This window comes from Diadema setosum, chromosome 5 (assembly GCF_964275005.1).
Source record: "Diadema setosum chromosome 5, eeDiaSeto1, whole genome shotgun sequence".
In the NCBI taxonomy this organism is placed as follows: domain Eukaryota; kingdom Metazoa; phylum Echinodermata; class Echinoidea; order Diadematoida; family Diadematidae; genus Diadema; species Diadema setosum.
The window spans coordinates 1,902,801-1,930,335 of record NC_092689.1 but is presented as its reverse complement, the minus strand read 5'-3'; the positions used below and the strand labels follow the sequence as shown (position 1 = coordinate 1,930,335).

Sequence of the window (27,535 nt, the reverse complement as noted above, 5' to 3'; positions counted from 1 at the left end):
CTAGTTTCCTTTTCACTGTGTCTCATGACAGGAAAGACATAACAATTAGCTCATGTGCACATTTAGAAAAATGACATTTTTCTTCTTTTTTTTTCTCTCTCTCTCTCATTTGTTTAGGCACTTCACGCGTTGCCAAAGCAACATAATGCATAACCTTGCCCGAAGTAATATTTACAGAAATTTATGTTAAAATAAAGAATGAACCTTCGTAGACCACGTGACTAGAAAGGGCCCGTCTATTTACACTTGGGGAAGCATCCATTTTATTGTTTTGCATTGAATGCATAATCTTTCCTGTCAATATTACCAAATACTACAGGCTTTAATGAATACTTTGTTGCTGTCAGTTAAACATGCTGACAAGCACCATTTATGATAAGGATTACGTCATGAATAATCACTACATCACTGATGTTTATTTTAGTGAATCTAAAAACCAACATGCCTGTTATGACAAACTGATTTTTTTTCTGCACATGCGCACGGTAGAATTGAAATACGAACTGGCCTAAAGAACAATGCAAGGAATTTGTTTTCAGTCTATCGGCGTTTACTTTTCCCTTCCATGGATAGCAATGTTGGATCACTAGCTTGACGGCACATGCACGCATTGCATCAGGTCATGAGCATAGTAACCAATATATTTCAATTATTATACTCGGAAAATGATCTGTAGTGCACAATTCATCAACGTAATTCCTCGTATCGAGGATGAATTGCCATCCAATTACTTATTTCTTTGAGGTCCAAGCCTCTAACGCCTTTTTCAGAAACTAAAAGGACCAAGCAGAATGCAGGGACAAATATATTTCATGATGGCATTTCGTGTGGGAAGATAATACAATCATGAAGTCCAACTCAAATCCCATCATAATTAAATGATTAAAATAAAATATAGATAATGCAATATTCCGTAAAATTGTCTCAAATGTTTATCATAAGTCATCGAGTGAAGATAATCGCCAAAATTTTTACACTTCAAGATAAGAAAGCGTGACTGTTCTTAGATGATATTATTGTGGCATGTTAATTATAACGGACATGATAGAGCAGCCGTCAATTTCTCTTCGAAGTCATCGATGACGAGGTCGACGGTTACATATGCAAACAATCTCAGCAAAATATGCATACCTATAAACTCACCACACAAACACACACACAAACAAACACACACACACACACAAACACACACACACACACACACAGACACCCACACACACTCACAATCGGTCCATCGTGTGACACCTTCAAGGCGTCTCTTGCACACGGTCATTCCCGCCCGCTGTACATGAAAATGGTGGCTTTACATCCAAACTTACACCTTTATTGGGTAATCGATCACAAAGAGGCAACAAATTTGCTATTGTGCAGCCCCCCCCCCCCCCCTCTCTTTCTCTTTCTCTTTCTCTCTCTTTAGCAACGGGAACGACAGTAATAACGTGTAAACATGCACAATCGGGGGTTCCATTTGACCTGTTTGGTTATTTATTAACATCATTATATTGACCACTTTGTCGACAGAAGGAATGATGTGTGTTACGTATACCATTGTATAATAACCAAGTTCCCTGGTGGGTACAAATTGCGACATCAAAGTTATAATACACTGTAGTTCATGAAATTTAGTTACTCTCTTTAATCGAGAGTATCTGAGACACCGACATGTGGGGTTATTGTGTATTTATCGCAGTAGGATCCCAATCACAACTTTCGGGTAACATGGTAATCTAGATATTCCTCGAATATGTTTTCTCGAAAATACTAGTGTTCCTGACGTTCATCCGATTATAAAAAGACTTGGTTGTCGATAAGACATTTACAATAATTTGAATTACGGAATGTTTCCCCATTAAATGAACGTCATTAAGAAAAGACGCGCTTGTGCATATAAACTTTGCACGGTTTTAATTTCGTAATAAACGACAGTCTTTACTAGTAACTAGAGTGAAATCTGACATATTATTCGTCGTAAAACGATCGCGAGGTTCCGTAGGCAGCTTTTCTAGAAAATTTACAACAGCTTTACAAAAATTCAGGAAAGTCCTTCTGCGTGAATTATTCGAAACAATGCCGAACACCTCTTAGTTATCCAAATCATCGACACATAAGTGTGTAAACATATCAAACAGAGCTCTCATGCATGTCAATGCATGTCTTCAAGGCTGGTTTGTATTTAGTTCTTGCTCTCCTTTTTTCTGTTTTGAACGATCGACTCTACCCAAGTCAGACAATATTACGCGATTCCATTCCTGTTTAATATGTATTGAAATATTCACTCTTGTGTCTCATGCAATTCTTTACGTGAACAACTGATTTCACGTTGTTGTGTTCTCCAGTTTCCCCAAGAACACCTTGCACGTATGCAGCAAAGCATAGTTTTCCTAACCGAGTTTAAGTTGTGCCAATACGACATTGCAATTCGGCTTCATATCCAGCGGCAACAATGACATTGAACATTTTGTGAATCAAAGTCACACTTCCTTGGCTCACCACGATAGAAATGTGGATATATTCTACTCGGTCATTTAAGCACAGGACCCCGTCTACATGGTGTACTTGTCTTGACACAAACTTACATTACTAAACTCTGCGGAAAGTGACCGAATTATTCCAATAATTATGCTGCTGTCAGAAGGAAAAATATCTGTGTACGTGATTATGAGGAAGGACGATTAATTACTTTTCTTCTCGCTAATCAATACCTCTGTACAGCGAAGTCTTCATTCGATAACTCATAGAAAGCAAATTTCTATATGTGGGAAAAAAAAAAGACTTCATGGAGAGACTGATTACAGGCAGGACAAAATAACCAGCTTAACCATCCAATCAAATTGAATACACTCACCGTCCAAATGGGAGTGATTCTCTTCATCTAATAGGATTTCATCTTCTGATCAACTACGGAACTCTGAGGACCTTGTTCAGCCTATTGTCAGTCAAGATTTTGAAACTTTGGCATCTTACGAGATTGCCTCCTGTCTTCAATATGAACTTCAGCGTTTAAACGAAATTAAGAGAACGGATGCCTGAAATCATCCAATTTGGAAAGGAAGTGCAATTGCAAATATCAGGTCAAACATGAAATAACAAAGGAGCATTAGGAAGTTACGGAATTCAATTAAGGATCACTTTTGTATTTTGTGCCATCTGGCGACAATGCTGCGCGGCGAATCTGACATGTCGTTCCAGTGCGCGAGCCCGTCGCCGACAGCGCAGTCCTTGCCGCCGACCACGCATCGACCAATGACACGGTGACTTCGAAAGTGGTTGAGCCGAACGCAGACCGAGAGCACGAAGCAGCATTCGGGCATCTCCGATAGCCGCATGCGATCGATGGAGAATGCTTCGTTGTAGATCGGCGAACACGAGCGACGCACGACTTTGGTGTTCTTGTGCTTCATGACTTTCCCACACCGCATGATGGTGATCTTCACGAAGGTATCGAGAACTGTAGCACAAAAATACATCAGCGTCAATCAATACCATCAGTCCATTGATCTATAATGAAGTACTCATTATAGTCGATAGTCATGAAAAGAAAAACAGCAGCCTCAGTGGTTTGCTCATAATAAAGTATTCAGGTGTTTAGAGAAATGAGAGCTGCAATTGACGAAAATGATACCGTGAAAATCATAAGTAGTGGGAGTGCAATTAGGCACGGGTTGTATTGACGCAGTATGGCCATCTTGAATTACCAACGGCATATTAATACTGCATCATTCCGTTGTAAAGGAATGCAGTGTTAAGGTCAATCTTATGAAAACTAACTCATTGACGAGGAGACGACGACAGCAATGTCCATTCTTGCATCAAATCGGGCATCTTTCATGGCATTTTAGTTTAGATATCTCACTTGTGTCTCACTTTTAAAGATAGTCATTTATAACACCTTCGACGTATAAAAATGAACATTATTTTACTTGCCTTCCAAAAAACGTTTAATGCTAATGCTTTAATGACCAACGGAATGCTAGAAACGCGCGCGCCAAGTCTGTCATATAAGAGAGCATTCAAACAACCCCTTTGGGCTGCTAGTCTCTGCACCATCCTAGAAGTTAGCTAACGTTAAGTTAACTTGTAAGTAATTCAGCTCAGTTCGAAACTGATCATTGACTTACTGGACTTTCCAACTTGCTTGTCTCCCCACTCTTTGAGTCTCAAACCCTGTGCCTTCATGATGATGAGATTCACACGCTCGGCGTTCGGAAGGTAGGTCAGCGAGATGAGAAGTTCTCCGCATTTGGTATAATCTGCATCCTAGAGTAATGGAAAGATCAGTACGTACGATTCAAGGTTAAATTCTCTCGTCTTCCCGGCCTAGATTTATACATTGTACATCCGATATGCTGTGCCAGTGGATTCTATTTCAAAGTAGATAAATGTCCGCCCCCTTGTTCCCTCCCCACCCCCAAATCCCAAGACACTCGAATATGTGGATCCAGTATCTAGCCCACAAATTATGACTTCCAGCACCTGACATGTACATTATCAAACAAGAGGGACACTACTCATGATTTTTTTTTTATCTATAATGTAATACAATAAATCTGAGATTTTGAATATTTATGTACAGTGTTATACATCACATGATGCTTCTCGTGAGCTTCAAATGTATAAATTTTGATCCCCAATTCCGAGTCCCAAGACGCAAATGCCTGATTCATTGTCATCCCAAAGAGCATGTCGTCATAGATTGGAAAACCATTGTGCTATAAGTTAGACATGATACCTTATCCGGCTTCTCAAGGTCGAGCCAAATGATTTTTTCACTGTCTGTGTTGGTTCCCGCAAAATCGTGACTCGCCAGGGAATAGGTCACATGACCGACAGGTATTGGATGGGAGTAGCGGTCGTACTCGCACACCGTCAGAATTACGTTCATGTCGGCGAGGGCGCACTTGGCAATGCGGAAAGCGAAGTTCTGGCTGAAGTTTGGGCTGCGAGTACCGCGTTGGATGGATGAACTCATGGAACGTTTCTTGTGGTCCGGGTCTAAAGCCACTGTGATGAACACGTCTCCATTGCACTGTCAGGGTTTGCAATGATAGACATTCCACCTTGAAATGAAACTATAGTCTGTGCAAATTACAACCCCAATTAACTAATTGCTTACTCTATACTTCCTTTTTTCTTTACACGCACAAGTTGTAGAGGTACGTATGTTGGTTTCAGGTATAGATTGATATGCATGACATGTACATGTTTCACCGAAGATAATGTTCGGTTAACCTTTAAATCTATTCTTTTCAATTGGTGTGCATCTTGATGTCTGCCTGTCCATGTCAATACTTTCCAATGCAATTATCTGATTATGACCCCTGTAAACAAGGGGAATCCTGACGCTTGTTTCTAAAGTTTCATTTTTATTCTTAGAATGAATTTATGATAATGTTGATACACTGTTACTGCGTTACCGACAAACAAATACACCCCTCCCCCCCCCCCCAAAAAAAAAAAAAAAAATCATGGAATGTGGAAATAAAAAGGATAAAAACTGTTGTAATAACTAATAAAGACATTTGTAGTGACAGCTTAATTAGTAAGATATCTTCCAGGATTAATGAAAAAAATTATGGTTTTCGTACCTCTTTCGACACAACGGGGAGATCTGTTACCTTGGCGATGAACACAGTCAGAAGCTCGATTTCAAAGTCAAAGGAGACCTTGAAACTGATTTTGCCTTTTTCTTTTTTGCTCTTTTGTTTCCACTTGCCAACATATTTCGCCACCAGTTCTTCTTGTCGTTTGTAGACGGACGGGTCAATCTTGCCAATGGCCGTCTCGATCTCATGTCCGTCGCTCGACATCGAAAGGGAGTAGAGTTGCTCCGGGTTCGACTTCGAGCGCGTCATTGCAAACAGCGCCCTCTTTGAGTCGGGAGTGAAAGTTAACCAGGTACTGCTTCGCTGCCTGTCTTCGGACAAGGCCCCCATGAGCTTCTTTGGTCGGGCATCAGCGGGATTACATGGTGTGCCGGACCCAGCGGAAAGGCTGCCAAGGGTTGGTCGATCAAGGGGGTCTATGGGAGACACAGGCAACACGAATTGTAGGTTATCTGAGAGAGCGCTGGTCAGACCGGGGCAAATCCTGCTATGTGACTGCGGCGTCGAGGTGCTGATTACAGACGGTATTTCCTCGACTTTTTCAGACAGTCGATTGGCTCCTTTCTCGGCGTCCTTTTTCTTATCAAGTCGCCTTATATGAGAAATGATCGCAATGACGAAGGCAGCCAGGACGCACGCTTCGACAAATACACACAGCATAACCAGAGCTGGGACAGGCACTGCTACACCATGGGCCCGTACTGGATGATTCCCAGGACTGGGGCTTCCTAACCGCGATGCGTTTCGTCCCGCACTGCTGGATGCGGAAGAACTTCGTGTGGTCCACACTGGCACATCCATTACTGCGTCATGGTAGAGCTCTTTTCCAAAGACGTCTGACTTGTTAATTTCCTTGGTGACGAAGGCTTGATGATTCGATATTTCCACTGATCCCTCATCAAGACCCTCTATAGCTCCATCATTTTGAGTACGCAGAGTCAAAGTGGCTTGCATTTCTTTGTCAAAAGACTGGTTGATGATTTGATGCAACTTTAAATCTTCCTCAAGGACGTCTCTAGAGTTTTGTGCCTCCACACTGAGTCCGGATTTCTGGAGCAAGAGAAGAATAAACATCATAATTCATCAGAGGGATCAAATGGGAGATTTTTCTTCCTTTTATGGGAGGGGAGGGGTCATTAATTCTGCACAACTTTTGATATTAGCTTGAGGATGTAAACCTGTATTATGTGATGAGGTAGGACCGGTGTATTCTCACTAAATGTAATCCAACAATAAAAACTTTGCTCTCTATGATTGTGTCTCCTTATTCCTGTTCTCTGTCTGTTTGTCCCATTCTTTTTGATCTCCCTTCCATACTTTTCATAGTAAATGGCAGAAAATTACCGCTACACAATCACTCTTATGAACTCCAAACGCGAGTCATTCACTCAGATCCCATGATCAAGAGTATATCAACGGAAGAGGAAACACAATTTTGATGTACGATACGGAAAGAAAATGATGGAATGGAATGCATAACGGAAATGAAATAATCACTCACAAAATCAATTTTCCTACATGAAACCCACTACAAAATAAAAAGTACTCTTGCGAGGAAAATATGCATTTGAATGCTCTATGTGTGACAAAGCAGAAGAATATTAAACCTACGACTCAATTTTTGTACATTGCATATTGTTCACTTCACTTTTGTTATACATTTCAATGTTTCATTATAATGTTTCACTATTATTGTATACTCTCTTCATTTTACATTGCATTGCTTACGTTATTCTCTGTTACAAAAGTAAAGTGAATGTTAATGGTTTCGTCAAAAATGAAAATGAATTTTAATCTAAAGAATGATGCTTCTGCTTTTACCTAGGTATTTCCACTTTTAGATTGCGTTATAATCACTGCTTTCCATAAATACCAACCAAGCAACAAACACTTTCTTTGAAATGAAGATGTCAAATGAAATCATAGCTCATATCCCCATTCGCCAGAGCCAAAAACAGGTATGAATACGTAAATTATTATCAGAAGCCAAATTATGACGTCAGGGAGGCCCCGTCTACATCTGGAATCTCGACAACCATGCAGTTGTACTCCAAGGTGGATAGTTCGGCCCTGAAAATTAATTTGCCTCTGAAAGGATCAACGCATTCTCAACACCTGCTGCCCACAGTTGGGCATGAAGACATTTCATAATATATTCAAACTTCCTTCACAGCAGGGAGGTGTTACAGAGATGGAGTGGCAACTCTTCGTAATTCATGCAAACGCATGTTTGGGTTCAAGGCGTTACAATGGGATGTCTAGCATTCCATTACGCTTTGAAGTCATGCTCGGCGCCGCTATGGTTTGCAAGACGAAGTTGGGAGAAGAAGAACGCATTTCACCTTTCGTTGAATTACAAGTTCTATTTCACCGTAAAATTTTAAATGAAATAGAAATGTCTACTCGAATTGATTTAGAATAGTTTAGGAAAGAATTCAATATTATAAACATGTATTTCTAGTTTCTTCGTAATGCGCAAATCAAAATGAAATGAAAATTAGGCCCTCTTAAAAATTTTATATTTTTCTATAATGCGCATATTTTGTGCATGTTAGTTTTTTAATCTTTTAATCTGGGATATTTTGATCTTTCAAATACAGTACTCCGCTGAAGCGTATTCCAGCGTGCTTTTAAACTATTTTGCTGTTAAAATTGTTAGTTTTACACTGCATTTTGGTTCGCTGCTCCAATTCAAGTTACACAAATTCATTGTTGCCATCACATTGAAAGAGAGAGCGAATTGCAGTAGGGGCAAGTATTTCTAGATGTGAGAGCGCTAGTCCCGATTATTGATGCTCTCTTTTGTGAAAGCACATGGGTAACACCTGTAGTTGAACGCATAACTTCTCGGCGGCGCCGCGCATGACTTCAAAGGAGAGCAGTAGTTGCCTCTCCTTCTCTAGCACCTCCCTGTTCACAGTTTGAGTTTACCATGCAGCTAATAACTATATAATGCTCGACGAAGAGAGGTACAAACATTAACATGATTATTCAAAACGCGTGCATAACCTGAATGCCATTGACGGTTGTCACGGACAACCGAACAACTTACCCAGAATTACCCAACATAGCAAGATTGGAATCCAAAGTACTTTCCACAAAAATTAAGTTGGAGGAGGTGAATTAACAGCTGAAAAAGTCTTCGTAAAAACGGGAAACAACAACACCCAACCATCTATGAATTTGGAAATATTTGAAAACCAGCCAATTCAAGACGATAAAGCATGAGGCTAGAGTTCCATATATTATAGGGCGTGTCTAATCAACAGGTAGGAACATCCGTACATGTCAGTACCTAATACATCTATTTACTTTGACAGAAAATCTACATTATAGAATTTCGACTGAGAAAGTTAAATCTTATTTGACTCATATTCTACTCACTATTAGCCCTGGCAGCCTCAAAGCGTGACTGTGGACTGCTTATATAGATTACCAGGCTAGCACGAGTTACTTTACGTCAGTTAAGATTAAAAGCATACCCAGGCAATTGCCCCAGAGGGCAATTACCCCCTGGCTAAATACTGGTTAGTAGTAAGGTTAGAGTAAAGATTATAGGGTTAGGATTAGGGTTAGGATTAGGTTCAGGATTAGGATTAGGGTTGGGATTAGGGCCAGGGGAAGGGTCCAGGGTAATTGCCCAGTGGGTAATTGCCGTAGACCCATTCAAAGATACTTTGCAAATGTAATCATTGGAATTGGAGTAAATTCAATTTTTTTTTTTATTAAAAGTAATTTAACTTCGAGATGAAATAGTTCTAAAACATTCACAGCGACACCCGTCGGCCTCTAGTATCTAGTCTGGTACTGGGATAGGGATGAGGTCAAGGTTTGGGTTTGGGTTTTAATGATAGATATTCCGATTATCCTCTGTCCATGCATGGGTATTGCCTATTGGGATAATTATGGTGGGGTTGAGGGTGGGTTTAAATTAAGTGTTTACTCTGTGGGTGTGAGTAGTCACATTACCGAACTATTTCGATTCCAATTTTCGCAAGAAAAAAAAAAAATATCACTTACCTTATACTTCACGAGCAGAGTACGAATGAGGTCCATTTTCTGTGTTGTAATTAGACCCCAAAGGTGAAGAAAAAGATCAATGTAGTTAAGATAAAGTACACAAAGTTCCCCCATAGAACTCGAAGGGCGTGAATCGTGAGTCCCGGTAATGCACTGCTCTCGCTAACAAACAGTATGGAATGAATGTGCACATACCAAAGCCCTCGACAGCGTCGCACATTTGTTTTGTTGTTGTTTTCGTGTTTACTTTGACTTGTCTCCTGCTGTATCCTCGTTCACAGAGATACGGACGGGGAGGTGTAGTTTGTAGTTTATAGCAACAATCCGCTTCTGTCCAGACAATATCTAAAATCTTTTGAATAAACGCTGAGGAGATGACAGTATTATCATAACCTGTGATAAAATGATGACATACCTCAGTGTATCAATATTAATGTTGAGACGGCTTCCAAACTACTCTTCCTCTCTACGTGTCTGTGGACAGGCAGAGCTCTTTCAGGCAAGGCAGGCAATGCCATGTCAAGCGTAAAATGAAAAAAGGCATGACAAAAGCCTGTTTGGATTCAGTGGAAGAACTGTTTGTTGCGTCACTACTGTCCGCATCGAACGCCTGATTCAAATAAAAGCCTATATTATTATAATACAAAATAGGCGGAGTCAATACCATATACAATGCGAAAACTATCGATTTGTGGACATGTATGAGTGTTTAGACAAAATTCGTCAACTATCAAATGTCAGATTTTGCTGTACTTGAAACAGCTTCAGTACTAGGCGTACACAATTACTGACACTTCTTTAACGAAAAAAAAAAAAAGAAGAAGCCATCACTACCATGACTACACAGTTTTGACACATTTTTACACACTTCTTTTTTTCGTTATCATCGAGTACAAAAATACCTTACCTCATACCCCATCACTTTCATCTTTTTTGTTTTAATATCTGTTCAAACGATCTATCTCTTTGGCCGTGTCTTCCTATGTGACTTTCCATAAATCAATCAATCAAGCTACAATCTATCTACAGAGCTAGCTGGCTAGCTATGCATCGATATATATATATATATATATATATATATATATATATATATATATATATATATGAGTTATCATTCCGTTACATGTGTCACGATTATACTGATCAGCAGTATTCATAAGGCAGATAAGTTTGTTTTTTCGCCCCCTCCTCTCTCTCTCTCTCTCTCTCTCTCTCTCTCTCTCTCTCTCTCTCTCTGTGTACGTAGGCAAAGAGCACACAATCACCAGCGTTTTCGTAAGTTGGTTGTATGATCCCAATAAGCGAGTAGTGCTAAAGAGGAACATTGAATTAAATGGCCAGAAGTATCTCATGTATGGCTACGACACACGATTTCCATTCTCCTAATCTATCGGGCTTGACAGACCCACTTCCGGTCTTACGTTGGCTTTTTCCCCCCGAGCAAAGTTGCCCAGCGTCAACTGGTATACAACTTTCAGTTACCAATCCTTGTCGGGTGTTGTGGTGTTGTTGTGCTTTCGACCTCCAATACAAGGGTAAGGAAAGCTGAAACACTGCCTCCGGAGATCACCACAATGAAGAGAATACTCGACGTCTTACTGTGCATCCTTGCATTAGCGATCGTGGTCAGTGGAGCTCAGCAGAGGCCTGTGAAAGGTATGGAACAGAAATTTGCAATCATTACGACTAATGCAACCTAGTCGCTAGTTTATTCCATTATGTTCGTTACTGTCGAATTAGTTCATGAGATTTATCATTAACCAGGAGTGATCACTCTTACCTTTCGGAGAAATGCTATAGGAATATGTTCTCGTAAAACTTTAGAAGTTTTATCTAAATGGATATCTAAGCACGTTATTCTTAAACATGAAATATTATTTTCTCACACATGATAATGTCGCAGTTTTTGCGTGTCTGATAGATATCGTCCCTTCTTCAATCCTACATCCATCTATATCTTTCTTCTACTTATGTCTCTATCTACCACCTCTCCCTTTCTTTATACACACAAACACACAAACACACATACACACACTCACAGGTATATATATATATATATATATATATATATCCACACTGGAAAAAGTCACAATTGGATATATTTCATATTCCTTCTTCTATCTTTGTCATTATCATTTATTTTTTATGAACTTGCTTGTTTTACTATCATAACTCCAGTGTTCATCATGGTTAAATCATGAAGTTTCTAGTATTATGCCTAGTTCCGTGCTTCTTGAAAGTGAATCCAACCAATCGTGAAAAGGTATCAACATCCACTTTGTTATCTTTTATCTCTGCAACTCGTGCAGTCAAGCGCAAACATATTGTAGATAACCAACAACCAAAACGAGTGGGCAGCATTATTACGTAACATCAGAGTGGTTTGTTCGATGGAAAAAAAAAATACCCATTGCTTGTATACGCAGTGATATCAAACATTCATGCGTCTATGATATGCTTTCAAAGAGTTTTTATTAGTTTTTTTTTTTTCCTTTTTTTAACAATTCTGTCTGCCTGCCTCCCCCCTCTCATCCTATATTGAATAGAGATGTAATATCGCCAATAATACTAATTATCTGCATGCGTTTGTGCTGTTGCATTTCTTTCCTATCTTTTATTACATTATATTTTGTTCATTTTTTTTCCTTCGTATACTAGACCGTCTAGTACGTAAGACACGCCCACTGCAACAATGCCCGAGCAGTAACGATCTCGAGTTCAACCAATGCCTATCGGCGTGCCAGTCAATCACCTGCGCAGATGTGCGCAAAGAATCTCGATCCGGCACTCGCCCCTGTGTGCGCATGTGCGTCAGCGGGTGGGCGTGTCCTCGGGGGCGTTACATCCTGGATGGCTACGCGGATGTGTGTGTGCAGAAGAGGGTCTGTCGAAGGAAACGTCAGGTCACTGAGTGTAGTTACGACGACGAAGTTTTTCCAGTAAGCTTTCGCTTCTTATCTCTAGAATATTATTATCTTTAAATGATGATGTCTCTTTACTCCTGCTTGCATTATTTTTCTTCTTGTACTCCGTATTTGTCTACTCATCTTTAGAATGTTTGCTCCTTTTTCTTCTGTTTTTGTAAACGTCACTTAGCGAATATCATATAAAAGCTCAAAATCTTGAAAAAGGAATGAAATCATAAGATAATAACAAACATTTTTTTTTGGGGGGGGGGGTGTAGAACTGGTACATATTAAAAAGGACCTCACTGAACTCAAGCAATGAAGCACCCCAAACACATACCATGTATAGACTTTTTTTCATGTAGCTGGAAAAACAAGATAATGCTAAAAGGGGAGTACTATACCTCATTATTTTTTTTTTCTCGTCAAATAATTTGGTACACTGTAGTAGATAGCAAATGTCGAATATGAACACTTTTGCTTTGCAATTAGCAAATCTAAACATTGAGTTGCTCACTGTAATTACGATGAAATCAATACACTGTTGTTACTGTTCGATCTCATTGTTGGAATATTTGTTTCGTTTGTTTTCTTCTCAAAACAGGTAAATGTCAACTTCTTGAAGGGAGACCTCGTGTGTCGATGTTTCGTTGATGGACAAGTGCGATGCCGAAACCCATTCCCAGAATCTTAACCTCATATCTCTGTTAGTAAAAACTACTGTAAATACACCAGTCTTTCTTTTTTTCTGTTTTTTGAGAAACAAAAGCGTTGTCACATTCGTAGTCTATGCAAAGGCATACATTGCGCCCTGTTTGATTTCAGATGATAGAGTTCTATTTTGTACACCATTGGCAATTATTACTATAAATGACAACACGAAAAGTCGTATCTGATAAAAGGTGACTATATATGAAAACATTACGATTTTAACAATTTGCTGGACATGTCACGAGCATGAAGTATTGACTCTCATTGTAATACATTCCAAGATTTTTTTCCCCAACTGTGTGTGGAACTACGACTGCAGCAAACTGCTTGACTTACGGGCAGTAACTACTTGTGATAAATGTTTTATATATATGATAAGACATTTTTTTAATTGTTTGTGTTGCCACATTACATAGGCTCATAACTGTACAACTCAAATTTCTTTACAACTATAATGCAGCAACTTAAAAGTAGTAAAGAGCAATCCATTGTACATTGTATCAAGAGTACTTCTGCAGATATACTGTTATATGTAAGCCTTTAATTAATACATGTAAAATGAATCTATGTTCACGTATGATACACAGTGCGCGGAAAAACCTTGAATAAACTGATTTAGACACACACACAGGTGTATGGGCTTGTTTACTCATATTACATGTACTCATCAAGGCCCCCCCCCCCCTTCCCTAATTTGACATAGGAGTGATCTTCTCATTAGATTTGTTTGTTAAAGGTTTTTAATTTCAAGCATATTCCTCATTCCTAGTTTCGATAGCTTGCCAAAGGTTTGCCTGATGAAGCAACAACTAAAATATGTAAAGTGGATTCCCAGTTTATACGAAATGAGCCAAGCATGCACAGGTCAATGGAATAGAATGTTGGAAGCACCGGAGGGAATGGTTTCTTAAATTTTAGTACATTAATTCATAAACATTCCTACTCAGATGTTTCTACCCAGTACTATCAAATGCTCAGAATACCAGGTACAATTTGCATGTATTAGTTCGTTGTTGTTGTTTGTTTGTTTGTTTGTTTGTTTGTTATTTTTTGCGATGACAGGCGAGCTGTGCAGTTATCAGGAAAGAAAAAAAAAATCTTGTTTTACAAACTACATGTACGTGCAAGATTTGAATAATTATGTTATCGAACCGGTCAACTAGTATTATAATTATACATATTTGATGAGGCTCATGGACATTTTACCCGAGGACAGAAAAACAAACGATCCAAATCATTTGTCGGTATGATTTCTGAAAGGTCACATTACACACCAATATCCTAATGAGTAACGTGGTATTATGTTTTTGCAATAAAACCTTACGAATCCTTGGCTAAGAAAGAGTGGCAACTGGCTCTATGATTAGGATCAATCTACTGACAATATAAAGCGCTTATCAAATCTAGAACAAACAAAACTGCCGATAGGATTCTCATCCAAAGAGAATGTACATGTTCGTGAGTGAAACTCAAAATGACATCCACACATCACACAGGCAGTTCTTGTATTTCTTGCTCACATACATCTCATTTATTGTCCATCGGATATCATAAACAGTGAAACAGAGTAAATGATATCACTCTTGGTCATTGTGAACAAAATTATCACAAAAGACAGTACAATATCAGAAGATAGATGTAACTGAAAGATGACACTGCTTGAAGAAACATTAGAGGAAAAATAGGGAAAAGAAAAAAAATAATGAACTGTGCATGCTAACCATAAAACAATAAGATGGCAGGCCATTTCATAGAGTGAGACATGCAGTAGGTACCAAATGATACATTTACAAAACATCACACAGTAGTAAACATATTTATGTTCATTTTAATAACAAAACAAAACACTGACATCATATCAGCTACTCTATTGTTAACAGAGCTGCTATGATCGTACATTTAATGACCCCATAAGAATACATATCACGATGGTGTCTGTGGACCACTTAGTACCTTGACCTTGATGAGATAATCCCTGAAGCTGCTCTTTTCAAGCTAAACTGGAGTCAAGACCAGAGGTATTCACACCTGTTTGGGCTTTCAACTATGGTACAGAGGATTCCTTTATAACATGTATTTATCAACAACCTTGCATAATAATAATACAGCCACTAAAACAAAATGATGGCCTAAACAGTTTGACTCAAGTGACACTTCATGTAAAGGACAGGAAAAACAGTTGCTCTTTCACTAGTAGAGCTGCTGCATTTGTACATTCAATGATCCCGTAAAGAACACATTCCACAAGTATAGCATCTATGAATCTCCTACATGGTTGTAGTACCCCGACTACGATGAGATAATCCCTGAAGCGGCTCTTTGCCAGATAAACTGGAGATGAGACAGAGGTATTCACCAGTATGATGGGTTTTAAACTACAATACAGAGAATTCCTTTATAAAATTCATTTACCTATACCTGTAACACCTAGTACAGCTGCTAGGACAAAACGATAGGCCTAACACAGGTGGAGAGAAGTGATATTTATGTCAAGAACATGAAAAAAAACAACATTGATTTGGGCATGATCAACTGTATATTGACTTACTGTACCTCAGTATCTGACATACTTGTACTATACACCTGTATGTCACATAAACTGCTGTGATGTTGACTGTATTACTTAACTTGGGTTAATTATATATCAAGACTTACAAATTCAAATTCTACATTCCACAAATTTTTTTAATACACATGCTTTGCACATACTGTAGTTAGGTGTCCTATTTGCAAGATCAAAGCTCTACAATTCAAAAGTACTTGTAATGGAAACAAAGAACAATTTTTCAATACTGAACATACACTGTAGAAAAATACCTATGTACTGCATGTCATTTGATAACAAGAACAGCCACAATTTAGTGTGATTTTGTAGTCACTCTACACTTCATTCTCCATTAAAAAACAAACAAAACAAAAACAATCTTCTCCTTACAACATACCAAACATTCAAAATATATCAAGGCATTTGGATCACAGGTTTGAAATCTGATCCAAATGTTACCTTATTGCACAGCAAAACTTGATGAATTTATCACTCCCTTCCACAGACTCTTCTCAACCTAAGTTATGATATATCATAATAGGCATGTGTCATATATTAAAACATCTGCAATATTCCTCATTTCATGAAAATCACTGAAAAGGTCATTGTATTGTCATGCCAAAAAGAAACAAAAACTGCAAACAATTTTTCTGACTAAACATGACAAACATCAAAATATAAAGCATCTTGAAAATTTTGCTCTGTTGTGTCATGCTGACTTATTGTACTCCTAATAGTATGGAATGGTAAATACATGTACTTCTTTACTTGTGCTTTGAATATCATCTGCATAACTCCATCAAACCGTTCAATTGTACTGCTCTTTTCAATGATACTATTCAAGAATGCTTGTCAATGCCCACAAAAGTAAAATTATCAAGCAATACACACATCCACCAAAAATGATCAACTTCTTGGGCATACCAACACCAAAATGCAACTTATGCTCCCATTTTTTCAACCTCTGCAAAAAAATGTAGACAACCATGCAACGTATACTAGGACACAAACAGCTTGGTCACATGGACACAAACAATGTAAGAGGGTAGGTAAATTGCATTACTGGGTTTACATATTTCAGAATGAATGGGACTTCAAAAAAGAAAAGAAAGAAGAAAAGTCCCCTCATAGTGTAAATATGAGGGGATTGCTGATACTTGACCATTAAATGCATTTTAGTGTAACGTTTAATGTTTCCTTAATATACTGAAGTACAATTTGTATACCTTTTCCTGATATACTCAGGTTTTTTAATATCACATTGAGTCTTTAACATGCTATAAGTGATTTACAATATTGTCAAATTACTACTTTTGTAGTGTCTTATTAGACGGATAGTGCATGAGGTCACACTTCTAACATTTTAATATTACCATTGAAACTATCACCTCCATCACTCCAGTTCTTTCATGTATTATCTGTGTAATTTCTCACCAATCTGTGTGTTAATACATAATAATATACAATACATTTATTTCTGAAATTTGCTGTCTTGGAAGACAAAAATCATGATGGTCATTACAAAATGGTATCAGCTCTCAAAGCATTAGTAACCACAGAATAATGATACCAGCATCTTGTCCATCATGTACACACATCAGTACGTCAATGCTTCCTCACGCCATAGAAACGGGGGCAGGGCTTGCATTCAGTGTCTCTGGATGGTCACGTTGAATGTGCGGATGTCCATCGGGTTCAGCGTCACGTTGTAGTCTGGCGCAGTGACTGGGATGGGCTTGAAGGCTGCAACAGTACAAAAATATATTAAAAACACTCTATTCCAGCATGCTTCAAAATATCAGCTTGAATTTTCACTCAAGTAGACAAAATGCCATTTGACTTTTAAAAGCATGGTTAGGTCACTTAAGGTGACTGGTGACATATTGAATCTCAATCTCAGAATTATTTGAAACACTGTCATTTTTTTTTTTTTTTTTTTTGTGGGGGGGGGGGGTAGTGCCAACTTGCCTCTCAAGCTAAATCTATCAAAATAGATCATCCATGATAAGTCATGGGTTAATTCTTAATGTGTGCGTCGCTGTATGTTCTAATATCTCAATTTTTTTAACGACTTAAGATTAACATCATCATACCGGACATACTCTGCATTGTTTGCTTTTATAAATGAATATGGATTCCCTCCCAATTTTTCTTCCTAATGGACTTAGGGTCATCTGCTGAATCTCATTGGACAATGTTCATCCCACACACTGACACTGGTGAAAACAGACACATCATGAATAAAACTATTCAAAGCAAAAGAACATTCATGCCTGTCTAAAGCCAAGCATGCTCTGTCAAGACTTCCTATACACTGGGTACATGGCGCCATACATGTATGGGTAGAATAGAAACGGACATTACCTTGCGGCGTGGTTGTTGTGCTGCCCTCTATTGTCCACTGGAGACGATCAACGCTCTTCAGAAGCTGATTAGCGGCCAGAGAGAGTTCCTTGATGTCTGCGATGGCGAATGGAGTGAACATATCCTGCAAGGACCGAACAGGAGGAAACAAAATGGCTTCAAAAATGGCATGAAATGATGTACGTAGCACCCAGCTTTGACACCCACATCCATGTTGGTATAGAATCCTTGCTAGAAGATCTCAAACCCATTTACAACACTTGTGACATCTTCAACAAAATTGCAAACTACGTTTAGTTTAGCTTTCGACTGCACATAAAGCCTTTGTCAGCATTGCCACAGAAGTGACAAAAATTTGATGCAAGTTGCATGCGAGTAGGCTTACATGCCTTATCAAACATGAGAGCATACACATAGGACCACATTAACCTCTATGCACTCATACCTCAAGGCTACCACCAAACGTGCAGCATTTTTACTACTGATCCTCTACTGAAAGAGTCTGGATATCTCACTGGCTGATCACTTTGAAGCACTACGCATATGCCACCATCTTACCATTGCCCATTGCCTAGACATTTGTGTATGGAGCTCACAACATCACATGATCAGTCAACAAAGCAGAGTAACGCCCAAGTGAGAAGGCTTGTGTGACTAACCTTGAGAGAGACAGTTACAGATTTCGAGAAGACGGCATCCTCCCCTTTCTCAAACTGGTGCTCCAGACGAAAGAGGATGACATTAGGGGTCAGCTGCTCAAGGGTCAAGAGGTGGACATTGTCAGGTAAGGTCGTGGTCACGTACGATGCCTGAGAGAGAGAGAGAAAGAGAGACATAAGAAATATGATGCTACATCAACATAACTCCAGTCATTACTTCCCCTCCATCCTAAAAAAAAAATATATATTCTAAAAGAAAAAACCAACATTGTATAAGACAATGATAAAAAATGATCGAGAAAGTCTGCTGTTTGCCATTTGTCTATGCAAACTACAGGGGTACCTGTATAACTACATGGTATCTTCTTGAAGATGAAGTATCTTATTGTCGACATTTTCCTTATTTTGGCAATTACAAGTGCGTACAGAAGTTTTCAGCAAGTGCTTAGATGCTACGTGTTAAGTGCCAGACTCATTTAGATGCTTATGATGAATAACAATCGTTGACTTCAGCAAGAGATGTTTTATCAGGGTAACAAATACAACACAGATGCAACAGAATCAGATAAACTAGGAAATCAGTGATACATGCAATTTGATCTAGAGAAATCAATAGGCATTAGCAATGTCTGTATACTGACTGCAAGAAAACAAGTGCGATTTTGTATTGATCTTCAAGTCAACTCAATCATTACAGCATGAATAATGCAAATAGTAGATGTGGAAGTCATTTGCTGTTGGCAAGACTAGAAAAATGTAATCACTGCCTGATATTTTTAGTAGAAAGAGCAAACAACATATTCTCAGAGGATCCATTTTGTATTAGTCTGCAAGTTAACTCAAGCCTATGCTACATTTCTCTGATTTGCAGAAATTTCATATATTGTTAAGTCAAGGGCTTGTTATTGCCCTGATGAGTTGACATCTGTAATACCACAACCTAAAGGTGGAGTCCTTAATTTTCCTGCAGTGATGGGCATTTTCTTTTCACACTTCCATTTCTATGATGAAAGCCTGAGCTGTAAGCTAAGCAAATACTGTTCAACTCACATTAGCACTGGCATTGGTCTCAGTTGCTGAGGTGATGTAAAAGTACGGTCTCATATATATTTCCTCTCCCAGAGTGCGTTGAAGGAAGGAGGCCTTCTTTGGGGTGGACAGGACCACATAGTGACTTCCACGGACCATGAGACCATCCCCAAACTGACCAGTCTCATTCAGAGGCTCGCCCACGCCTCGGTTGTCATCTTTGAGAACCCTGCGATGGATCTGTCAGTGCAAAAGAGACACACATGCCAGAACTTTGGAAAGCGACGAAATAGCAAAATGTATCATAACATAATTATCATGAAATAAAGTGAGAGAAAATTAGTTTACTTTGTTTTGTGGTATATCAATCAGAATGTCACATCATCTTCACTGCTTTCTCTCTTATCTCCAAGATTTCCCAACCTTTTCATCTCTCCTTTTTGGTTCACCTTTCTCCTCCCACCGACTTCATGACCCTTTACCCAATCCTCACTCTATTTTCCTTACAACTCTCCCTGTCTCCTATTCTCCCATCTCCACTAGAGCAACTTCAACTTTCAGCTCACCACTGCCCTTCAACTGTCACCGTAAGCATTCCTTACACTCTCCCTTGAATAGATGTCGCTTCCATCCTGCATCCTAGGATCTCCTCTTTCTAGGGTCTTCTTTCTCCAAACAAAAGTCCTTCCAAGGACTACATGTACATAATTTTACCGCAAACCTCTCTTCCTCATTTCCATCATCGTACAAACTTTAAAGGGACTGTACAGTACTGGTTGAGGTGGGAATTCATGTTTTGAACATTCTTAAGTGAGATAATGAGGTACCTCTTATGAAATATGAAAGAGCATGTAATTTTAAGAAGGATTCAACGTTTATTTGATGAAAATTGGTTTTCAAATGGCCGAGATATCAAAAAAAGTGATAATAATAAAAGGCGACAGGCCACAACTTTATTAGGATCTCTTTGTTTCACCTTGTTTTTGGATATCTCAGCCATTTCAAAACCGATTTTCATCAAATAAATTTTTGATACCCCTTAGAATTGCATGCTCTTTGCCATCTCAGAGAGCGGTTTCTGAATATCTCGCAAAACATTAAAAGCTAAATCCTCACCTCGACGAGAACTGTACACACCCTTTAAGACAACACTAGCTCGCATTCAAACAATCCAACATTTCTTGTTCATTGCATAACTGAGCCAGAATTTTTACTATAAATCATATTTTTGTCTGTTCCCTCCCATGCCAGCTATCATTATAAATGAGAAACGGGGTCTTACCATGACCTCAACAGAGCCAGACCTGAGACTGCTTCCTCCTTGAGACCTGTCAGTCAAAACTGTGAACTGGGATGAGTTGTCCTGCAGCCATATTTGTGATAAAAGAAACAAAAAATGAATAACATCATACATTTGTTGAAGAAACAAAGCAAATACAAAAGAACAGAGAACCAATCTGATACAAAAATTGGTCTACACACCATTTTTTTTTTCTGACAAGCTCCTTTCACCCATATCAAATTTGTTCTTACCAATATAGCACAGAAGATGCGTATCTCTGTTCTTATAGTATCAAATATATATTCTTTAACTCATACCTTAAGTCATTGCACAAATTCCATACTTATAATATTCCCATAAAAATTATTTGGTATATTAAAAGCAGGTGTATGTGGTCAAGACCTACGTGATGAGGCAGAGTTTGCAACACAAATGATGAAGACTAATTCACTCATAGTTATTCATCTAGATATCTTTTACGACACCAAGTCTGATGTAAATGTCTCAATAACTGCATAAAAGTTAGCATTGGATCATAGGTATGATAATCAAACACTGAATAAGCACTCATATAAGATGACTTTTGCTTTTTAAAGAACATTTTCTCATATATCCAACACTGCCAAAACCAACTGGACAAACTCAAAATCCTTCTCTAAGTGACCAAAAAAGGGGGAAAAAAGAGAGATAATTCAAAACAGGAAACTTCTGATTAGCAGAGCAGAGATGAGTGGACAAAATGAGTAACAAATCAGTGATTTGTGTGAGGGAAGAAAGATAAGATGTTAACACACCTTGATAAAGATCCTACTGTTGATGGGGTAGTAGTTGCCTGCCACTGGCTCACTGTTGTTGTATTCATAATCCTCTCTCTGATCCAAGCTGGTGAGGAAAAAAAGAAAGATACAAAACCTTTTGTACTTTCAATTGTCTTTTAGAGTACACAGCCAGCACAGAACACTAACTTTATCCACTGAGTTATTTACTCGCATTTCACTAAAAAGGGGTTTTCTTTTTCTGTCAATATAGCAATCATAGATCTCTGCACACGAATGATGAAATATAAAAAGGAAATTGTTTTGTCTTCACAAATCTTTGGATCAAGCTAGGCTGAAATATCTCAAGACCTTCTGAGATCTGCAATCATTGCCTATGAGAATTTAGAATGTTACAAAATCTAAGAGAAATAAAAACCACCATGTTGTGCATACCTCACAAAAGAGACAGAAAAACTGTCACAACAGCATTCACATTCTAAATCTGAATCATGTTATGTTGTGGGTAAGCTTTTCAGTGAATGTTCTCATTGTGTAGAAACATTCATAGTACACACTGAATGCGAGTGAATAATTTTCATTGCACATAATTATGTCTTACATCCTTTCAAGAATCTGTCTGCCATTTGAGTCTGTGAAGAAAGTCTTTCCTGACTGGATGTTGGTGTCAAACCGAGTGATAATCTCCTTCCCAAGTCCATCACTACAGCAGGGAGGGGAAAGTTGGGGGGGGGGGGGGGGTGGGGAGAACATGGAACATAGAAAACAAATCACACAGAAATGAAGACATGGATTAGCATCACAATAACAATGTTGCAATCGTAAATGGCAAACTATTACGGTCAGTAATCCTTGCCTGTGTACTCAGCAGTATTAAATATACGTATCTGGCTATTTCACTGGCATGGATACATTAGAGTATTCCCTTCCCCTTCAAGTATAAATGAAAAGGCATGAAAAAGAAAAGAAAAGAAAACAACTAAATTCCACCATCATACAGTTCAGTTCAGTTCAGTTTTAAACCTGCATTCCACTATCAGTAAAGTGATACAAAAACTGGTTGGCATCATTGTATATACCCACTCAGTTACATATACAGTACCCACTGTGATGGAAAGATAACAAAGCCTACCCAAGAGATAACTGTGATACTGCAGGAAACGGGGAAGTTACATAACCAGTTTTAACTGACACTTCTTCCAGGATGTAATCCTGACAGGGCTTGTTGAATGATAAACACTTTGAGGACATGCTGATTGGCAAAATTGGTACAGAGACAGGAATGGACTCGTTATCTGATATCAGTAAGTCATGCAATGACATGTTATTATTTACTCTTCCATCACTAGATGGGAGGGATGTGAAACACAGAATATCAGAGAGAAGTATGAGAGGGGAGATTTTGAGGTAAAATTGGATATTCCTCATCCACTATTACACTAAAACATGTCTTTATCTGCCAAACTCACGATAACTGTTTTAATCTTGGACAACAGGAAATTTCTGGAAATAGCCACAAGTCTATAAAGAAAAAGACAAACAAAGTATAAATGGCATGAGATGCCAAGGTCTACCTGACTGGAATTGGTCCCACTGTCCACTCAAACTCAGCCCTTTGCAGCCCCTTGTAGAGTCTAACCACTTGACTGAGCCAAGGTGTGAACTGCTGCTGAACTTCCTGCACCACATCGCCCTGGCAACCAGAAATAAGCCAATCATGTGAAAGCAAACTTCCTTGCTGCTTGTCATCAGATCAGAAAACACAGTGATAGACCAACATCTTTGTTTATAAATGTGACGTAGGACAGCATCAGTAGAAATCAAATATTATCTTTACTTCCCCCTAACATAAATCCTTCATTGATCATCCTTAGCACAGAGAGAAAAAAATTCACATCAAGGTACAAATTCATCACTACTATCATGAACACTCAATGACTGCTAAAAAATTCACACGTAATGTCTTCCTCATGTATCCAAAGAAAAAATTTAAACCTTTCCTCAACTAAGCTTCTTTTTTTTTCCTTTCTTTCCCTATTAGTTTTTCAGGGATGCCAACCTTTTTAACAGCATTCCTGTATTTTCAGAATTGTAAAGGCATATCTTCTGATTGAAAAACAAAATTTGTACCTTTTTTGATAGACATGTGTGTAATACAATTTGGGGGGAAAACAGCATTATCCATGAAACCTGCATTATTTTTGAAAAGCCATACAAAATACTGCAAAAAAGAAGCAGTCAGCACTTTTCCTATTTATTTTTACTTTTTTTTTTGTCTATCACCTCCCTTCTCTGTCAGTCTCTACACGCTTGTTTTCCATCTATACACTTACAGACACAAACATATAAAAGCACAAAGCATATGAACACCACGACCAAAGCTTACTGTGACCACTTTGAGTTGCACTGATTTGCCGTCAAACAGCGGGTACGGGTCGCTCTGGTTCGGACGGAAGATGTAAGCCCCGGATGGCTGGATGGAGACATTGTTGCCCGTACTGGAGTTGTACCAGAAGAAAGATTGGTTCACCAGGATCGTGTTGTTGGACACCAAGTCTGTCATCGACTTCAGGAGGCCAGTGGTGCCATCAAAGTTGAGATGCAAAAACTGCAAAAAGAGGAATCATTACAAATGAAATATAATGATTGAATTACAACTAAATATTGTAAAATATCATACTAGACTTAAAATCTACTCATGAATTAAAACAAAAGGAAGTTGCGCAGTGTTCATTGCAGGACAATTTGTATCACATCTCAAAAGAGTGTCTGAGACATATAACTTTATATCTTGACATCATACACCATGAGGCGACAAGTACAGGTACAAGCAGTAGTATTGCAGCCTAACTCAGCAGAAATTGTGTATGTGCGTGTGTTGGGGGGTTGGAAGGAAAGGGCCCTATCCCAAGATATGCACCTAAACAAAGTTTCTGTCATAAACATAGAGAAATGGCTGACTGATAAGCTCACCTCATTAGCAATGGAAGCATCCTGACCAATAGCATTTGACATCTGGACCGGTTGACTCCTCTTTGCTGCCATTAATCGATTCAGCAAGTCTGACATCAGGACCAAGAAATGGATACAAAATTTTAAAATTATAACATTCATGATGACATGTAGAGTGCATAGATAATAGTAAAAAAAAAAAAAAAAAATGTATATGGGTGAAGAGATAAGTTTATAACAGTAATAACAGTTCATTCAATTCTTTGAGGCTAACTTCAGTGGTTCAGAATTACGTTTATTTCACCACAGTAGTTGCATAACATAATTTTCATCAAGTTGGTGTCTACACCCTAGGAATCAAAGACCCACATTTAACCATTGATTAACATCATAAAACATATTATATGCAATTGAAGTTTTACACTGTACTGATAAATTGTACATTGGCAAGAAATATTATCATTAAAGTATGAGTAAAATTGTACAAATTTAATGGCAAACAAAGTTTTGAGTCCAATCTCCACTCAAATGAAATGAAATAAAGGTTAAAAAAAAAAGAAAAAAGAAACATGGTCACATTAGAGCTACACATGGACATTGACATTTGAGTCATTGAATGTCCCATTTTTCCATCTCCTTCCTGCTTTTTACGCTGACATCATAGCATAATTGATCTTTCCAAAACAAATTTGTGCTTACTGTTGGAGGCAGCAGTGACTCGGTATGTGCTATAACCGACTGGTGGCACGGTAGCTAGGAAGACAAGCTCTTTGGTGGCATTACCCCTGTCCCTTCTGACACTCTTTGTACTGGCTGTCACATCTTGAATCTTGAGGTGGAAAAAATGTACAAAACAAACAAAAATTCTTAGATTCTTCATAAGATGATACACTTGCTACCATTTGAGAATAATGTATGCTCAAGTGTTTCTGAGTCTATATGTTTATATTGCTGATTTGCATTGAACATTTAGGCACATTATAAAAGCACACCACATTGGTCTACATTATGCTGTGATGAAAATGTACGTATGTTGTAAAGGTGTAATGAGCACTGCTCTTTAATTTCAATTTCTAACAGATGCGCTTTTCATTTGTACATGATATGATTAAAACTGCTGTCTATATATGGCGTAACTGTAAACATGTCTAGAACTATAGATTTTTTAAAACAAAGTCTAGTAAAAACCTCAGATGACTTTTAGTGGTAAAAGCACCTGCCAGGCTATTCCCATGACCTCATCTCCAAATATCATATTAGTGGTATAATATGGAATACAAGTTCTAAAGACCTGCTTTTTGGCTGCCATAATAAACTAGATTTAGACTATGAAAGCTGCATTACAAAGTAGGGGCAGCTAGGTACCCCCTTAACATTGAGGATGAGCCCCGAGTATACTCTGACAGGTGTCTGTGGGAAATGAGTGTTGTAGCAAAATCAGTCCATCCTCAACGGGTTAACCTGTATAGCAAGAACTAGTCTCTTCATAGTGAATTACAGTCTGTACTTTTATATTCATAGAACAAATGCCAAATGTATTGCATGAAATTTATACACAACTGAATATTAGAGACAAGCAAGTGGCAAATTAATTTTTTGAATGACATACGATTACAAGGTAATATTCATGTTATACTACACTTCTATTCCTTTGAGACTATGTTTTCATGAGGATGCCTTATTGTTGTTGTTTTTTTTTTGTGTGTGTTTCTAAAAAAAGAAAATACACAATAAAACCCCCAAACACTACACAAAGCTGTCTGAGAAGACAAGACTAACCTGATTGGGTACAGATTTACCATCAGGCCCCACCACAGTGTAGGTTGCATGGTTGACTGGAAGACGAATAGGCCAGGTCACTGACCGGGCTACAGGGTTGTACACAACAACCACAAACTGATGAAAAAAAAAAAAAAAAAAAACAAGACAGCATGTTACATTTCCTAAAAACAATAATTTGACTAACAAATACACGTTGTAAAATTATTCTGTTGAAATTTGCAATCCATTAGGGTTTATGGTACTGCATATCATGCTTGGTTGCCAAAACATTCAATGCATAAGATAACACTTTCAGCCAAATATTCTACAAAAAGTTTCTTCACACAGCAAATCCACAGCAAATTAATTCCCTAATAGGGAAATCAACACATGATAAATGCAAACAATTCTATAATCCACATTATCTTGATGTTAGTTGTACATCATTAGACACTTGGTAGCTCATTAGTCATCAGATCTCCACACTACCTGGCTAAGTGATTCCGAAGCAGCACAGATACTGATGTTGGCGTAGTCACAATGGTCAGAAGAATCCTGGAGATGGTAGCTGAACTTTTGGCTGACATCCGCTGATATCGCTTCACTGATCAGAGTCTTGAGAAAGGAGAAAGAGAGACAGGTGGGCATAAAATCTCTTGTGCATGATTTGTTTCCCAATTTGTGGTCATTGCCTTGTTACCCCATCAGAGTTGCAGACATTAACGTTGAGAATAGCAAATTAGACTAAATTAGGCTAAGGAAATAACTGATCATCTCTCCTATAGAGGCTCAAGAGGTCAAAAAAGTTATATTTGTTTTAAAAAGCTATAGTAAGACATCACCACTTCCTGTTGTCCTGTTTCAAAATCTAATTTTGTTTTTGAAAACAAAATCTTTTCACATAAATCTGAAGCATGTGGCTTTGGG

General features: G+C 38.3%; 3 protein-coding genes across 3 annotated transcripts in view; 1 reads left to right on the top strand and 2 right to left on the bottom strand.

Moving 5' to 3' along the window:
* Nucleotides 1-1,783: 1,783 nt before the first annotated feature.
* LOC140228986 (uncharacterized) lies at nucleotides 1,784-9,874 on the bottom strand. The gene is made up of 5 exons (XM_072309248.1): nucleotides 9,624-9,874; nucleotides 5,586-6,653; nucleotides 4,730-5,026; nucleotides 4,119-4,257; nucleotides 1,784-3,448 (listed from the first exon to the last, which is right to left on the bottom strand). Exons 1-5 carry the CDS (start codon nucleotides 9,735-9,737, stop codon nucleotides 3,126-3,128), a joined length of 1,941 nt encoding a protein of 646 aa, XP_072165349.1. The 5' UTR covers nucleotides 9,738-9,874; the 3' UTR covers nucleotides 1,784-3,125.
* Nucleotides 9,875-11,197: 1,323 nt separating this feature from the next.
* Nucleotides 11,198-13,223, top strand: LOC140228410 (uncharacterized). Its single transcript, XM_072308629.1, has 3 exons — nucleotides 11,198-11,279; nucleotides 12,282-12,562; nucleotides 13,134-13,223. The coding sequence occupies exons 1-3, from the start codon at nucleotides 11,198-11,200 to the stop codon at nucleotides 13,221-13,223; spliced, it is 453 nt and encodes a 150-aa protein (XP_072164730.1).
* Nucleotides 13,224-14,740: 1,517 nt separating this feature from the next.
* Nucleotides 14,741-27,535, bottom strand: part of LOC140228505 (lysosomal alpha-mannosidase-like) — a 28,346-nt gene continuing 15,551 nt past the window's right edge. Inside the window, exons 12-24 of the mRNA XM_072308737.1 lie at nucleotides 27,098-27,223; nucleotides 26,627-26,743; nucleotides 25,547-25,676; nucleotides 24,869-24,957; nucleotides 24,282-24,503; nucleotides 23,470-23,588; nucleotides 22,497-22,598; nucleotides 21,914-22,001; nucleotides 21,120-21,200; nucleotides 19,859-20,077; nucleotides 18,809-18,958; nucleotides 18,150-18,273; nucleotides 14,741-17,528 (exon numbers count right to left, since the gene is read on the bottom strand). Of these exons, the coding sequence (XP_072164838.1) occupies nucleotides 17,434-17,528; nucleotides 18,150-18,273; nucleotides 18,809-18,958; nucleotides 19,859-20,077; nucleotides 21,120-21,200; nucleotides 21,914-22,001; nucleotides 22,497-22,598; nucleotides 23,470-23,588; nucleotides 24,282-24,503; nucleotides 24,869-24,957; nucleotides 25,547-25,676; nucleotides 26,627-26,743; nucleotides 27,098-27,223 (1,662 nt within the window). The 3' untranslated portion in view covers nucleotides 14,741-17,433. The remainder of the gene's footprint in view (nucleotides 17,529-18,149; nucleotides 18,274-18,808; nucleotides 18,959-19,858; nucleotides 20,078-21,119; nucleotides 21,201-21,913; nucleotides 22,002-22,496; nucleotides 22,599-23,469; nucleotides 23,589-24,281; nucleotides 24,504-24,868; nucleotides 24,958-25,546; nucleotides 25,677-26,626; nucleotides 26,744-27,097; nucleotides 27,224-27,535) is intronic.

What these genes read in the sequence shown, in the direction of transcription:
- LOC140228986 (XM_072309248.1), bottom strand. Translation starts at nt 9,737, where the DNA reads ATGGGGGAACTTTGTGTACTTTATCTTAACTACATTGATCTTTTTCTT. An exon ending in TCCCCGTTGTGTCGAAAGAG is followed by an intron (nt 5,027 to 5,585) that starts GTACGAAAACCA and finishes AAACCCTGACAG; the next exon opens with TGCAATGGAGACGTGTTCAT. An exon ending in ACCTTGAGAAGCCGGATAAG is followed by an intron (nt 4,258 to 4,729) that starts GTATCATGTCTA and finishes CCATTACTCTAG; the next exon opens with GATGCAGATTATACCAAATG.
- LOC140228410 (XM_072308629.1), top strand. Translation starts at nt 11,198, where the DNA reads ATGAAGAGAATACTCGACGTCTTACTGTGCATCCTTGCATTAGCGATC. An exon ending in TCAGCAGAGGCCTGTGAAAG is followed by an intron (nt 11,280 to 12,281) that starts GTATGGAACAGA and finishes TTCGTATACTAG; the next exon opens with ACCGTCTAGTACGTAAGACA. An exon ending in ACGACGACGAAGTTTTTCCA is followed by an intron (nt 12,563 to 13,133) that starts GTAAGCTTTCGC and finishes TTCTCAAAACAG; the next exon opens with GTAAATGTCAACTTCTTGAA.